Source organism: Glycine soja, chromosome 7 (genome assembly GCF_004193775.1).
Source record: "Glycine soja cultivar W05 chromosome 7, ASM419377v2, whole genome shotgun sequence".
Lineage (NCBI taxonomy): Eukaryota > Viridiplantae > Streptophyta > Magnoliopsida > Fabales > Fabaceae > Glycine > Glycine soja.
In genome coordinates this window covers 5,004,990-5,021,583 of record NC_041008.1, presented here as the reverse complement: position 1 = coordinate 5,021,583, position 16,594 = coordinate 5,004,990, and the positions used below count along the sequence as shown (strand labels likewise).

The 16,594-nt window shown below is 34.3% G+C and overlaps 2 protein-coding genes and 1 pseudogene across 2 annotated transcripts; all 3 read right to left on the bottom strand.

Annotated features, from left to right (window-relative positions):
* Positions 1 to 627: 627 nt before the first annotated feature.
* On the bottom strand, positions 628 to 3,625 carry LOC114418310 (putative RING-H2 finger protein ATL21A). The gene is made up of 2 exons (XM_028383596.1): positions 2,641 to 3,625; positions 628 to 1,247 (listed from the first exon to the last, which is right to left on the bottom strand). Exons 1-2 carry the CDS (start codon positions 3,323 to 3,325, stop codon positions 814 to 816), a joined length of 1,119 nt encoding a protein of 372 aa, XP_028239397.1. The 5' UTR covers positions 3,326 to 3,625; the 3' UTR covers positions 628 to 813.
* On the bottom strand, positions 2,684 to 7,329 carry LOC114419366 (annotated as a pseudogene).
* Positions 7,330 to 8,013: 684 nt separating this feature from the next.
* LOC114418307 (histone-lysine N-methyltransferase ATX3-like) lies at positions 8,014 to 16,353 on the bottom strand. Its single transcript, XM_028383591.1, has 23 exons — positions 15,131 to 16,353; positions 14,974 to 15,029; positions 14,688 to 14,886; positions 13,818 to 13,925; positions 13,660 to 13,728; positions 13,486 to 13,554; positions 13,289 to 13,380; positions 13,104 to 13,196; positions 12,518 to 12,653; positions 12,177 to 12,249; positions 11,929 to 12,028; positions 11,670 to 11,794; positions 11,304 to 11,449; positions 10,762 to 10,866; positions 10,501 to 10,565; positions 10,202 to 10,415; positions 9,804 to 9,887; positions 9,617 to 9,673; positions 9,423 to 9,512; positions 9,236 to 9,322; positions 8,980 to 9,054; positions 8,632 to 8,732; positions 8,014 to 8,501 (listed from the first exon to the last, which is right to left on the bottom strand). Exons 1-23 carry the CDS (start codon positions 15,863 to 15,865, stop codon positions 8,411 to 8,413), a joined length of 2,970 nt encoding a protein of 989 aa, XP_028239392.1. The 5' UTR covers positions 15,866 to 16,353; the 3' UTR covers positions 8,014 to 8,410.
* Positions 16,354 to 16,594: the final 241 nt, after the last annotated feature.

Sequence of the window (16,594 nt, the reverse complement as noted above, 5' to 3'; positions counted from 1 at the left end):
ATTTTTGAATTAGATGTCACATCTTAATTTGAAAAAAAAAGACATAAAATAAAATAATAATTATAAACATAACCTAAATAATATAAAAAAAAATATTACATGACTATAATTTTTTTAAAAAAACTTTGGATCCCTTTTAGTCGTGAATCCTGTGTTATCACACCTCCAAATAGGGTTCAGGGCTGGTCCTACAAAGGGGTAAAATCAGAAAGAAAAAAAATATTTTTAGTCTTTATATATTTAGTTAAACATGATTAAGATATCTACATTTTTATAAAAATAATTGTAAAAATAAAAATATATACACGTGTGTACATGTGTGTATATAACCCTCAATTTTTTTTTACAACTTTTAATCATGCATTAATTTTTGTCAGCGTTCTTAATTAGTTCCTTTTAAAAAAATTGTTCATTTTTTGTCTTTTGTTTATTTCTATTATTTAAAATTAGTTTCAAATATAAAATAAATAATGAACTAAAAATTAGCAAAATAAAGATTAATCTTAAACAATAAAAGTAAATGAGAAACTAAAAATAAAAAAACTAAAAATGTTGACTAGAAAGTCAATAGAAGATTAAAAATTATCAAAATAAATTTGAAGAACTAAAAATTAGAATATAAAAAAGTTAAATAACTAAACTTAATTAGTCCTTAAAATCTGAAACAAGTTCCCTTGTAATCATAATTAACCGACACATTTTTCGTTTGAAGTCTCACACATTGAATGTATATACATGTGTATATATATACAATAGTTGTTAATGCATGTTTACTTAGAATATGATTCGGCAAAGGAAATTATCCTTGATGACTTAGGGGTCAATGGACGTAACATGAAGAGGAGAAGGGGAGGGAGAGTTGCGGCAAACTGGGCATGTGGTGTTTATTCGAAGCCACTCGTCTATGCAGTCTGCATGGAAGCAGTGTTTGCATTCAGGAATCAATCTTATTGTCTCTTTGCTGTTGTACTCCGACAAGCATATCCAACAGCATCCATTGTTGTTGGGTCCAGGAACTCGTCGACTCTCTCCGACCACCATCTTCTCGTAGGACTCGATCGTGGACTCGTCGAGACCCGTGGTTGCGATTTGTGGCACCGGCGATATTGTAGCTGCAAGTGCAGACCTGTTGGTTAGTCTGTCCTTGTAGCACACACAGCATGCCATCACTATTGCAATGACTGCTGCTGGTCCAGCAATGCAAAATGTGATGATTCTGAAAACTTGGGCTCCACGTCTTGAAGTAACTGAGAATATTGAAGCTAGTATAGGTCAGATTTGAGCTAACACGGTTCACGTTAATCTATAATAATGTTGATAGAAAGAACAAGGATGCAAATTCTTAAGAAAAAGATTGGTGGGCATGCACTAAAAAACTAATTAACACTAAATAGAGATATAATAGGCAATAAAAGGTGATAAAAAAGTATAAAAGAAAAATAATAGTTAACAGAGTAGAGAAAATAGAGTTTTAATAAGAAATATAACGTGTTAAAAAAAAAGGTAAAAGAGAAATAATAAATAGTAACATAGTGTTTGATATGTATATATATATATGATCACTCAAATTCTTAAGTCACCCATCCAGCCAGCATATGTCAAAATATAAAGCTAATTTGACAGTATCTTAAGTGAAGGTTGTTCGATCAGTTTAAGAATTTTTTTATTTCTTTTTTTATAAAAAATATTAGTTTATTTTGACTTTATATTTTTTTTTATATATTGTAACTTTTAAGGTATTTTTTATACAAAACTTTGAAAATTAAAAATAAAAATAAAAATTGATCACATTATTGTGATTATTTAGATGAATACGAAATAAAAAAAATTCTCAAATTAAATAAATCCTTAAAGAGTTTTTGGTTTTTCCTACTAGTAATAAAGGGCAAAACAAATTTCCAACTAGCTAGCGCCCTCTATTGCACGTCACCTGCAATTCATGTCAACTTAAATCGGTAGCTAACTTATTAATGAATTGAGTCTTAAGAATTCATGGTTAATGTGGAAAATATTTTTTTAGGAACGGAAACTAATGTTTAGTTATATATATAAAAAAAAAAACTAAGGTTTTTGGTACTTGGTGTACGGTTTTAAAAAATTCAGGAAGTAACGTGAAATAACTAAAATAAAGTCCTCACCAAAAAAAAAAAAAAAAGTTGTTTTAATTTACTCTAAAATCTAACGAGTACCGAGTAATTGAATAAAAAGGATTGACATACCAGACATCTGCCTTATAAGTGAAGATAACTAGACCTTTGAATTAGTATGCACAAATTACAGTTCTCTACTGCCTCGCGTTGTTTTGTACTAATTTTTAATTTAATGACAACAAGCAAATCAAATCATGAAGTCAACTGGTATAAACTATAAAGTATATAAACAAACAAAATATTTTATAATGTTACTAATAATACCGACGTAAAACCATTGACCAAAATATTTCTAATAATACCCAGTAAATTCATGTGGCCACCTATGATAAACAGCTCGTGTGATAATATATCACTTGAGTTATTATAAATTTTTCTTTATTTTTTTTTGAAGTTTTTTATAATGTTAGGTCATCTAGAGTTTCTAAATACATGCCGTGGTGTATGAAGTTTATGGAAATGCATATTGAAGATGGTAGAACATATTTACCTGTTTGGTAACCAGGAAAACAGAAGAGTTGACCGTTGTTATCTGGATCAAATCCACACAATTGCTGTCCCGATTCACAATATCTGCAGTCAGGTCTATCCCAAGTTAATCGAAGATCTTCACTAAGCTCATCTCTGTGATTCTCCTCATATTGTTGCTCTGGCCCTGAAACTGGGACTGAAACCCTTGTAATAACATTGCAAGACTCAGGCAATGGATTGGTCAAGTTTAGAGTAGGGACAGCTGATACAAAATTTGTGGAATTACTGAGGCAGTCTATGGGAATGAATTGTGACCCTGCGTTCTGAAATGGGCAGCTTAAGAAGGTGTAGTCACGAGTAAAAGTGGGAATGAAAGGAGAACCTGAGACATTGAGGGTCAAAAGACGTTTGGGGAGGCAATCATCAGGGTCGTAGACTTGTATCTTTTGTGTGAGGTAGTTGATGCTGCGCACATAGAATGCACCAGAGTATGGAAGTTTTAGCACTGTTTTGCTATTATTCGTACAAGTTAAGTTGAAACCAGGATAGCCACAATAAGGATTTCGATCACCATCTAGTTGAAAGGGGAAACGAATAAGGACACTATTGTTGCCACATACGGAAAATTGACAATCATTTGAGGTAGCAACAGCATATATGACAGGAAAGACGAAGAAGGGAAAAAGGACTTCCAAGATGCCCATTGTTTTTCAGATGAACAAGTCTGAGGTAGTAAGGGATCGGACCAGGTTATAAGAAGAAACCGCATTTTAATCTCAAAGTCTATCCAATTTTAAAAGCAATTTTGAAAGTCATATTGTATTATTTATTGGTATAGTGCAATTAACTAATAGAGATATATAGAAGGTATGACTTAAAGAACATTATAATATAATTCTTGTTCTTGTCATATCAGCCTTTGAGGGGGAGAATATTCAAAACCCAAAGTTCCTCACCAGATCATTTAAGTACTATTTGGCTTTCATTAGTTTGTTTCCAGCACACTGCACAAATCATTCAATTTCACGGAAGCAGATGCATCAAGATCTATAGAATACTTTCTATACTTGCATAGAAAAAAAAATGCTTGGTCATCACCAATTTGCAACTTTTCATTCGGAAACACTACTATTATTTGTCATCGGCTTTCAATGTTTAAACTACATATAGGAAATTAATGGATTATAGAATAATTGTTTTCGAGTCCAAGAGTGTACTCTTGTATAATAATGCCAAGAAGACATTTCAAAAGTTAGGAAAGAACTACCCAACCCCTGCCCCTCTCAAAGAAAGGTTAGTAGAGTTGAATCACAGGAGCTGTTGAGTGATTCTAATAGAAACAATTTCTCCATTGGTTCCTGCCCTCATAGCCTGGTATTTCACATGGAGACCTTCATGAATCGAAGAACAAGAAGGGAAAAGCTTGGAAAAAAAATTGTATAAGAAAAATCAATTGGGACTGAACTAAAGAACTTCAATATTGAAGCATAGGCAAAGCAAAGATGTAAAAATGAGTTACTACTAAACAGGCCAGTGAAATTTCTAAGGACAAAATAAGAAGTCTGGGATTCAAGGTTGCCGAGATTCTTTCAAGTAATTGATACAGAATGCAAAAGCTGTAAAGAAGAAAGCTTCTTACCTTCATTTTCTTGTAAATTAGTGTTCACAGCTACGACATGGAAATCAATCATTGCCTTGGGTTGCCAGTCATTTGCTCTCCCAATCCATGACTTGTAATCAAATACAGCCGCCATTGAATTTAGAAATCAAAACAGATTGTTTCATGTGTTAAGGCCATGACTTAACTGTCTTCTATAAAATAGTAGGCAATAAAAAAGACTAGAACATGAAGTAATTTCCTGAAATACTCAAAACCTAGACCAATAATCATTCTGAGACATAATATTCTTATTGAAATTCATTTTTGAAATATCTATGAATTCACTCTTCGCTGGAGTTAAATCACCTATCTGTAATTGAAACTATACACAAAACACAATTTTCAAATATTTCTGATTCCATAGTGCTAAACAGAAGGTGATCTCTTTATGCACCGACACTAGACCAGTGGTTTATTCTCAAGAACACATTTGCCTGAGTTACCAAGTAAGTTGACTGGAAGTATCAAGATTTACCCGAAGTTGAAGAATCCTCTAGGTGTTTCATGTCAAAAATGGCGCCAGCAGCCCCATCTGCTCGTTTTTTTATATCATGAGATCCTACAAGCTGGTAATCCCAGTTCCCATTTTGGAAGCCTTCACAGGGGAATAGCTCTATGTGCCTTGTATCTAAAGTCTGCATTGTTCCTATATAATTAGGAGAAACCTGTCAATTTCGGTTTAATATAGCCTCACTATAAAAGGCAAATCCTTGCTGTACAACACAGTGATCAGTGATGTATATTCACGGAAGTGTTATTTGTCTTGGCCAAAATAGAAGGCAATCGCAGTACAAAGGGATTGGGGATATGCAGGGCTCTTCGGATTGTATTCAAATTACCATCGCAAGTATTGAGGTCACAAACCGGGAATCTTACAAACAAATGAGCTAATAAGTTGACATAACTCATTTCAAGGATAATCCTAGTGCAAAATACTAAAAGTTAACTTGGGAATTACCAGCTATCCAGATTCCAGTTTTAACATTGTCTAGCACGCAACAACCTTGAGACCGAAACATCTTTTTCATGGTGTCTCCATTCTGCATCTTCCCCGTAAGAGTCAGTCTCTCTGCCAGGACGGCTACAGAAGAATCAAATGAAAAGGCACCAATACGCATCCAATCTGATGGTACATAATATAAAAAAGGATACAACATTAATAACTTTCTAAATCTACGACGTTGAAGTTGGAAATTGCCTGTAACGCATTTTTATTTGAGTAGACTATGTTTTAGTTCAATAATAATATATAATGCATAATAAGAATGACTCAATCAGTGGTTGGATAAATTCTAAAAGATCTACAATTACAAAACGAATTTACATCATAGCTAAACAATCGGAAACACGGGAGAAAGAATGGGCTAGAAGTGGTTAGTGGTCACTGAACACTTCTAAGTGTCAAAAGGAGAAGTTATGCAAGGATGATGGTTCAGAACAAGTGGAAGAAGCACTCTATAGAAGTTTAATTGGTTGCTTAATGTTTCTCTCAACAACAAGACCAGATATACCAGATATCTTGTATGTTGTAAATATACTTTCAAAATTCATGAATTGTGCAAGACAATCCCATTTGAAAGCAGCAAAATGGGTGCTGAGGTATATCCCGGAGACCTTAAATTATGGCATGAAATTCAGTCAATCACAAAATTTCAAGTTGTAAGACTATTCTGATAGTGATTGGACAGGTTCTTTAGATGACATGAAAAGCACCTCAGGCTACTGTTTTAGTTTGGATCAAGGATGTTCTCTTGGTGTTCCAAAAAACAAGAAATTGTCGCACAATCAACCACTAAAACAGAATTTATAGCAGTCACAGCAGCTGTTAATCAAGTCTTATGGCTAAGGAAAATACTAACTGATTTGCACTTGGAGCAAGATACAACTACTGAAGTAATGGTGGACAATCAAGCAGCCATAGCCATCTCTAAAAATCCAGTGTTTCATGAAACATTTCAGCATCAAATTATTCTTCTTTAGAGATGTATTGAGGGATGGTGTAGTGTGCTTGAAGTACTACAAGACTGAAGACCAGCTATCATATATATTCACCAAAGCTCTTCCAGAGAGCAGGTTTGAGCTATTGACAGAAACTTGGACTTGTCAACCATTGATACAAGACAGAGTGTTGAACTTCAATTATCTGTTAATTTGTTATTTTTTACTAATTGATTGACCAAGTCTTTAGAATGAGTTGTTTTCAGCTGTTATGTTAGTGATTGGTTGGTTATTATTTAAGTCAGTTATTAGTGCTTCCCTCTGTTACAACACATATGCATTCATTAGTATCATACAATTTACTAATGTATCTCTTATTTATTAAATTTTCTTTCATGTATATTTCTTTTTTTTAGTTTTTTCACTCCACAAAAAATAATTAAGAATATAATAGAAAAAAATATTTAATACTTCATATTATAAAATAACAATCAAAATAAATAAAAAAGTCAAACGAAATAAGAATAAAAAAATAAATAATAGTCACACTCATTGTATCTTTTTTTCTTCTTTCTAATTGTTTCTTTTCCATTACATCACATTACTAACATATTAGTCACTTATTTCTTTTCTCCTATCATTTATCTTTGGTATCTCTCAAAGAAATGACTAACAATCTTTTTTCTTAGTTAGAATATGAGAGTTTAGCATCCAGTTAAGAAAATTCAAAACATGCGTGGGTAACAAAAGAACCAACTAACCAATGTGTTTCTGTTGTTGAGGGAACATGTAGGAGTGACTTCCATCTGAAATTTCATTTGAATTTCAAAAATCGAAGATAATCGGTAGCACTTGATTGATTGAACAACATTGAAAAAGGGTGAGGTCTTACCAAAGCTTGACGTGTAGAGCTTGCACCACCTGAATGCCACGCGTTCCGGGGGTGGGACCTGAAGATCACGCAGACACTAACTTCCATATGCCGTCATCCATAATAGCACAGCGGAACCATCGGCTTGTGGCTGCCACCATCACCAGAGATTTTCCATCCAGAAACTTAGCAATCTCTGTCCAAATGTCTTCTTCGAACCTTCTCGTTAAGCATTCACAATTACACGTTGTACAGACAAAATTAGAAATAATAATAATTCACCAAAGCACTAGAAATGGAAAAATAAATAAACTATTATGAATTAATATAATACATTTAGTCATTGATTTATCCAGTACATATTAATTTAATAAACTTATATAATAATATATCTATTACTTTTTACATTTAATCATTATTTTAAATAAATTATTATGAATTTTTTAATTTAAATATATATATTAAAATTATTAATTAATTATTTGTAAAAATGTTTTAAAGTAATAAAATTTAAATGCATATTAATATAATTTTAAAGTTTTCTAATACATTTCTTATTTTGTTTTTTGAATGCACGTTTTTTTTATTCATCATAGTTTAGTTTAAACATTTAATTATAATATTCTAAATTGATATACAACAAATAAATAAAAATAAATAAAACCATAACATTTTTTACAAGAACTAAAACCATACATATTATAACTTATAGGGTCTTATATATTCAATAAGTCCCAGTATTTTTTATACAATAAATAAAACAATATGATAAAAATTAACAGCATGTTTGATTGGGATTTTGTATTACAATTTGTAAAAAAAAAATAGTACGAAGTAAAAAATTTGTTACTTCGATCGAACAGCCAATTAGGCCACACAGTTAACTCAATAAAACCATAACACATTGCTTTGAGAGGAAAAAATGGTCCTGACCAATGAACACCAATCCGATTTTGGTTTAATTTTGCAAAGGCCAATTCAAATACAGCATTTGACCCGGAAAAAAAAATACAGCAGATATGGCTAAGGGTTCACATGAAAAGCCTAAAATGTATTATGTAACATGTGTGCTTCTCTATACACCTTTTGCCTTCAAGTAAATTGCCTCTAAATGTCATAATGTGAAGAACATCCTTGCAAGTTACAAAAATGCCTCCAGCTCATTTGCTCAGAAGTTTTCTATTTTATTTTATAATAATATAATGCTATACAAATTATACTAAACTATTTTTAAAAAATTTAAAAAATGGCTCAATTGACAAATGTTCACGGGTTTGGCAACTGCAATTGCTCAAAAGGAGAGAAAAAAAATGCCTAAGCCTAATTCATAAATCTCCTACAATTAGGGGCTTTGCAAAGGCAAGGAACTTTCAATTCATCCCGCTCATCTGGATCAAACAAGTAATCATACCTGTTGCAAAATGAGAGAAAAAAAAGTTCATGTCAGGCTAATCAAATTTTTCATCCCTATTGCAAGATATATCCCACTTGCATATGTGAGCATGCATTAAAAAAAATAAGCATACACAAACAAACCGTACGTTAGTTCTTCACCAGCAGAAACATTGGTCTTGGCAATAAGAACAATTCGGCTCCCCTGATCACCCAGACTCATAATCCTTGCATAGCAGTTTGGCATGCACTGAAGCAAGTCAGGGATGAACATCAGTCTCTTTTTTCATTTTTGGCCATTGGCCCATTGCAGTATAATCTTCTTATATAAAACCAAATGGCGCACGATTATGTTTGAATTATATAATGTTCAAACAATATTCATAATCTAACCACTACGTTTAGTATTGGAGCAACTCTGGTACATGTCATAAAATATAAATAAAGAAAACCAGACAAGGTCCATGAAGTTACAGCAAAGTCCACTTATAACTTACAGAATGGTTTATTAAACGTGCTATATTGCCTCTGTTCGTTGCATCAACTACCACTTCCTCACTGATCTTGAACAGCTGCATGATTTATTTTATTTAGTGTTAAGATTAGCAGTAAATGAACTTGAATATTAACAGCATCATAAACCTGCCCTAACAGGCTTTTGAACTATCAAATATGCTTCACCATGTTAACCTAGACAAAAAAAGATTGGAAGTATATACAGATATTAAAAACTATCTTAAACAAGATACTCACATAGCAATCCTTGCCTTCTGAACGGTATTTTTCTTCCCTCAGGTCAGCAACACTACGCCTTACGTGCACACCACGATACTCAACAACCTGCAAACAAACATAACAAGCATGAACTTAATGTCTTCAGAAGAAAGTGCGGTAAGGTATTTACCTTACATTTGAGTGACTCCTAAAGTAATGAAATTACCATCTCTCCTTCTTGTATATCTCTACGAGCAAAGAGACCCCATCCATGAATGCCCGATTTTCCAAAGCAAACTCTAAATTTTTCCGTTTCCTGCAAAACCAAAATATTACAATTGAAGAGAAAAGAGAGAGCGGATTTAAAATTGAAAAGAAAAAAGAAGAATTTAGAGAAGCAAATAGAGAGATATGATTTACCCATAAATGGTGAAGACGTTCCTTGAAAGAAGTGAATACTTTAGATTCATCAGCATCCTATCACAAAGGAGGATTATAAGATAACAAATTATTTTTCCAACATACTATAGTCAAAACTCAGCAAGAATAGGTTGTTCATTTTAAAAGTATAAGGTCTATCATATATCATGTTAGCCTCAGAGATTACCTTAAAAATGTTCAACTGAGTTATTGCACCTAAAGAATGAAGGCTGGGTCCCCCCAGCAAGTGAATTATTGGCACATCAGCTCTCTGGAGACACGGGAGAAAATGTGTTGTAAGAGACCAAATTGAAAATAATAGATAATGCATGTAATTAGCAAGTTTGTATTAACAGTTAGCATTAACAAAGAAATAGCATTGGGTTTTTTATTATATCCACAGGAATCGAAGACAAGTACCAGGGGGTTTACAACAAATCACTCTACTGAACCAACTGAGTTAAACCGCCTTGGTTGACTAAAAATACCAGAAATGGTTGATAAAAATAAAATGAAGCATAATAGACTAAAAGACAAGAGAGATAATATACTAGTATGCTCATGAAAGTATTTTACAATCATTACCTTATTAGGAGACCTTCGGTACACACGACACCTGGCCGCAGACAGCGGCTCTACTAAGTCATTTTCAGTGGTTGAAGATTCATTAAGCTCTATATTCTTTGATAAAATTAGCCTTGATCCCCTGAAGCATCCCTTCTGATTTTGAAGTGAAGTTCTGGGAGAGAAAATCCCCAGGGGTGTGTGTACCACCAGTACAGAATCTGGATTTGGAACCCTGAGATGGAATTAACTTATAAAACCAATTTATTAAAAAAATGTGAAATTAGCATTAGATATAATCACAACACTAGAGCTCAAACCTGTGAATTGCACAATATATTAGCTTCCTTGTTACTTGAGTCCCATTCTTCTCCATGGAATGTAACTGTAAATTTAAGCAATATCAACATAAAATTAAATTCAAACAGCCATAGAAATTATTTATTTGGGATGAAACTATAAAGAATGTCTCTGCCCTCGACAAGAAAGGCAGAAAACTAGGATCATGAAAAAAGAAATCTACAAAAAATAACAATTTCAGATCCACATATTTACACTTAAAAGACAGACGAAACTTATACCTCCATTGTATATCCTGCCCTTGATGCACACATCACATGAAAATAAGTAGAACACTTGCAACAACTTATGCAGGAACCATGGCTCTGTTTACAGATCACACAAGTCTGCAGTCATAGAACAAGAACCATACACAAGTTCATGAGTACAGCCCAGCAAAATATAGAAGTAAAACAAAAAAAGGAGAGCCAAGTGATTACATAACAACCACACCACTATCTTAGTGAACAATTAGGAAAAAAAATCAAAATTGAAGATGGAAGATTATATAGTGCATGTTTGGATTATTAGCATGGGCTTTAGTTTTTTGGAAAAAGTAATTTGGAAGAATGAAATTTCTATTTTGAGAACAGTCATCCAAAAGTAATTTGAGCATAAATATAGAGTTTAATAAAATAATCACTAGATTACACCAAAAATGAATTCAGGTTCATCTTGGTTTCCCAGTCATAAAAGTTTTAATCAATCAGGATTCATTTGAGGCAATATTATAGCTGAAACCAACTGTTTGAAAAACAAGATCACCATTTGGCCATATTTTTACCTTCACAAAGGAATTAGGAGGAATTTTAAGGATTCCCATGGCAGGTTCCATGGCCTCATGGTTTTGGAAAACAACTTGAGGTCGAAACCAAGCACATGTTACATGAACCCACAACATTTCAACATCCGTTGGCTTTAGAGCACCACCTGAAAATGGACAAACATGATAGCATTAGAGATTGATGATCTGCAAAAGCAAAACAACTCTTTTTAATATTAGAAAGCAGGTTAATTCAATATATGAATGAAAAAGGCCTCCTTTAAGAGTGCTGATTTCACCATTTACTGCTTTCCAAAAGAATTTAACATCATACGATATAGACATAAAAATAGAGTTCAGAGTTACAAAATACTAAATGTGACATGCCTTTTACTGGGCAGAGGCAACACTCTCTCTCAACATCAGGAGTTTCACATACTCTACAAACCCAAGAAGTAAAATCCTGAACATTCTTTGCCCCATAGCATTCTTGGTGGACTGCTATTTGGCATCTGCACAGTGAACAGGTGGGCATATATTAATCTATGTTACTACCTTTAAAGCCTCATAAAATTTGAAATAAAATACTAACAACTCCAAAATTCTACAACATAAGGGAAAAGACCATGAAAAAGAACGAAAAGACCTGTTACAAATAATAATTTTGTTATCTTCCCAATCTTCAACCCATCTGCAAACAGCACATCTTTCTGTTGTCCATTTTACATTAACAGGCTCATACTTCTCTGTGGCAATAAGGTAAAAGTACAATAAATTTGCTTTTAAGGATATATTCAAAAGAAAGCATGTATCTGCTATGTGCCATAAGACCTGGTCAATTAGAACTAATGGAAGGCTTCAGTATGTAAAAGTTTACATGGAATGCACATTTACCTTGCAAAAAGGCCAGCACCTGCTGTTGATCTAACTGCTCAGGTATTCCATCAAGTGGAATGTTTTCTTCCATCTGAGATAATTTATGTTAAGTAAAAAATGAGAAATAAGTACAACATAGTAACAAAATAAAAGGGGCACAATAATAGGCACACTCAAAAACACAACTTGTGTATTCAAACTCAGAATGGGGAGACGTTTGGAAATAAATTTGATGTAGGCAGTAATGAAGAAATCCATGTGATAGAACTCATACTATGACTGTTAATTCAAAACCACCCAACAGAGTTCACCAGAAATACTTGGTATAAACCTCTAATAAAGCAAGAAATATTACATACCCATTTTTCCAGTGGTAGCATTGTACTCTTCACTTTCACACTATGTTTCCATTTTTTCGATCTGCAACCTGTATGTTTTTCCCATTCACTAAGTGTCTGCTTTCTTGAACCACAAGAGCCACACTTGCACATGACCCTGCAAGAAAAGGCAATCACAAGCTGCTCAATGAAATTCTTCTGGGAAGAAATCAAGTGCATTCACCTAAGGTTCTTTTATTTTTCTCAAACCATTTTCTTTGTATAGAACTTAGTCAGGGTGATAAACAAAACTATTAGAGTATTAGGTAATTTCTTTTCTGGGATAATACTCTTTAAATGGTAACATAACCTACAAAGTCATAAATAAAATACATGCATATGCATTAGCTAGAGGGAAAAAAAGAATATACAAAAACCAACTTCCTTCGGAAATCCCTGGAGGCAAAAGAAAAGACAAAAGTAGAGAAATGGAGAGAGATCATCTCCAGGAACATGAAATAAGGACCCTATGGGGGGAGTATAAAAAAATTTCCTTCCATCATATATAGAAAGCCAAAATAATTAAATAAGATTACTCCCATAATATCCAAAAGTGCTGAAGGCTTACAGATGAAGCTTTGGGATGTAAAAGCCTTCCATGCCATTGCACACCACCAATACTTTCTCGGGTATCATAGATTTTTGGCTATTCTCTATTAATCTGTTTCAAAAAATATCACATAATAAGACTTGGAATAAAATTAAATTCTGTAAAATAGAAGAAAAAGGAAGCAACAAACTAATACTACATACTCGATATTTGACTTGTATGTTTGTGATGCTGGTAATTTACAATTGAATTTTCCCTTGCAATCTGGACAATAGTAATCTGTATTTTCCAGATCCTGTAACCACGAGTCTGACCTTTATCATAATCCACTTCATGAAAGAGAGAAATTTAAAAAATAAATAAATAAAAAGTGTCATCATGTTTAAGCATGATACAGCACCTTGAAAACTTTGCTGGATATTTTATCGCACTCAGCATGCACCCACACATTACAACCATCACAACACACCTGATACAAAGAGTTCAGTCCCAAAATATGTCAAAATTCAGTCAAATGAAACAAATTAAATTTAAAAAAAAAAAAAAACTACATTGATGAAACAGACAATCTCACCCAATTTCCACCATCTGAGTGATGCCAAATCCTTTTGCAAATGCCACAATATTGTTTTGATTTTCGTAACTGTAAAAACATTAAGAAAATTAAAATCAAATGTCTGCTATAAAATTTAGCGAAAAATTTTAAAGCATTATAAATGACCCATTCATAACCTTAGAACAATATTTGCAACAAAATTGGGGTGCACCATTTGAATCCTTAATTTTCTTCATGGTTTTGCATGGAAACATCAGACCACAGCCAGCACAACACCTTGTATCCTGCACAATATATCCACTGAATAAAAATATACTAATAACATAAATATATAAGAAACATTTTTCTCCTGTTAACTCTTATCCAAATCTGCTTTTCAGAGTAACTATCATTACAGGACAAAACATCATAGTAGCATATCTAACAAGATGAAAGCATAAGGTTCATGATCAGCAATTCACCACAGATTATTTTCATCTCTGATACAGAAGTATTAGAAAGACATTCCCAGAAAGAATTGTAAAATGTTTATTCTGAATATGAATTGAGTCAGCAATTCACCCCACTTGATTCAAACATGATTTCCTACTTGAATACAAGAGGACAGTAATGATACAAGGCTACAGCCTACAGACAGGAGCAGTGCCTCCTTGTAGTTGAGGGGGCTTTTTTGGATTCACTCAATTCTTCTTTTGAAAAACAGTAGCTTTATAATGTAGTTATAAGAAATTTAATAAATAATTTTACTAAAGCTTTTCTCAAGGCCTGAATCTTAGTTTTCTTTGTTGACCATCCTAGAATCCTTCCATTTTTTCTAGTTCCTACACTTGCTGAAGAGAATATATCATAGGCACCCTGTCCTTCCTCCACAAATAAGCAGTCATATCATAGGAACTCTTCCGCACTTCCTCCACAAATAAATGGTGACCACCGCAACCTTTGTCAATCATAACTCAACATGACTAAAACCTCTTTCCTATGTATAAAAACGTTTATAAAAGCTCTCATCCAGTCACAAAACATAAAATATAAAAAACTAATCTCACCTGATCCTGGCCGTAGCATTCCCCATCAACATAAGAAACAGTGGCCTCCATAAGTCCATCAGGATGAGCATCTACACCAGTTAATTCTTCTCTTCCCAAATGTGATTCCAGAACACCATCTTCTGCCAGCATTGCCTCCTCCAGTGCCATGCGGAAGTCACTCGGTTTGCTCTTGTACAACCGGGTCTGTCCCTGAAACCTGAACAAAGATAATCTTTCATCAATTAAACATCCAACATTCTTACAGAAACAACACAGCACACCCAAAACTCATTCAACCACACACCTGTCCATGAACTCCGAGAAGGGGAAGACCGTTCCCTGCTTCACCCAAGCGTAGTCCTGCACATATAATTCTCTCAGACCTCAACACTAAAACCCAGAACCAAAATCTCATTAAATCCATGACACCATAAACAACACTTGCAGACAACCTCACTCACCCTTTGAGTTCCATTCTTTGAATAACCGAAAAACATCACACAAAGCGCGCCCGGAACACAACAGCTGAGCACAGACTCTGGAGCCTCCAAGACAGGATCAATCACCACAGCAGGCCAAGCCGGGTACCTCTTCCCACACTTAGCCCAAACGATATCTCCCAAAGCAAAATCCTCTGGCTTGTAAACCTCTCTCCTCTTCTCACCAACGGGCTTTTGGTCCACACCCTCAAAACTAATCCCAGAAGTATTACTCTCGGCCTTAACAACAGTCCTTTTACCCACACTCGACGAATAACACACACTATCACTCTTCTCCTCTTTCACACCAATACCACCCTTTCCATCCTCCACAAAACTCTTATCATTATCTTCAAAGCTCAAGTCTCCATCCGCGGCGTCAAGGACCGAGTCATTGAACCTCGACGGAAGCTTCTGAGCGCGGCCACGCGAGGACCGCAGTAATGGCGGCAGACACGCCTCCTTCGCCGTTTTCCGATTAAACAGAACGGAATTCGAATTGGACTGAACCTCACCACCACCACCGCCACCACCCCAATACGACCCTTCGCTGCTCCATGAGCCAGAACAACTGCTGAAATATTCAGCCTCCCCTGGCACTCCCAGCGAGTAAAAACCGGTCACCCTACGCTTCTTCTGAATCGCATTCTCGGAATCCTCAATCTTACATCGTTTCAGGTTCGGCGTTTCGGTTTTCATCGTCCGCTTCACTATCATGATGCTTCAACCATCCACATCGACGATTTCGCGAACCACGAAACCCTAATTCTAAACCCGTGATAACGCCGTTGCCAAAAATCGCGCAATTCGAACCCAAACCTCACGAGGCTAAGGAAAATTCGCAATATATGAGGTTGCTGTCACATGTGTTGAATCTTGCAACGCACAAGAACGGCAGAAGGAGGTTTTGAAACCCTAAATTGAACAATGAAGTCGTAAGGGAATGAGAGAACGAAGGTATACTAGTGGGGTTGTTATTTTTTGTGTTTCCCCTTTGAGAACTCGCGGGGAAACGGAAAGGAGAGGGAATTGAACGGAGATTGAAACGCTGGTTTCGATCTCTGAAACGATTAGCGGGAACGGGGGAACGAGAAATCCCGGGAAAACGCAGCGTGAAGATTTTCCCGAGAAAGGAGGAATTTGAATTGGCAGAGAAAAAACACGAAAGAAGTTTGTGTTTTGTGACACAGGGAAGGCCCCGTCCAAGACACATAAACAAAAGGAGATGTGCTGCGGTATTTTCAATTTATATTTTTGAAGAAGACAAAATACAACAAGAAATTATTAATTATTTTATTTATATAGATATACATATACATGATAATAAATCATTTTTTTAAATAAGGTTTTTAGTAATTAATTTTATGCTTGAAATTTTTTTAGAAATAATTCAATTTTAAATCAGGTTTATTTATTTTATTTTTATGTTTTAAATTTTTATAGAAA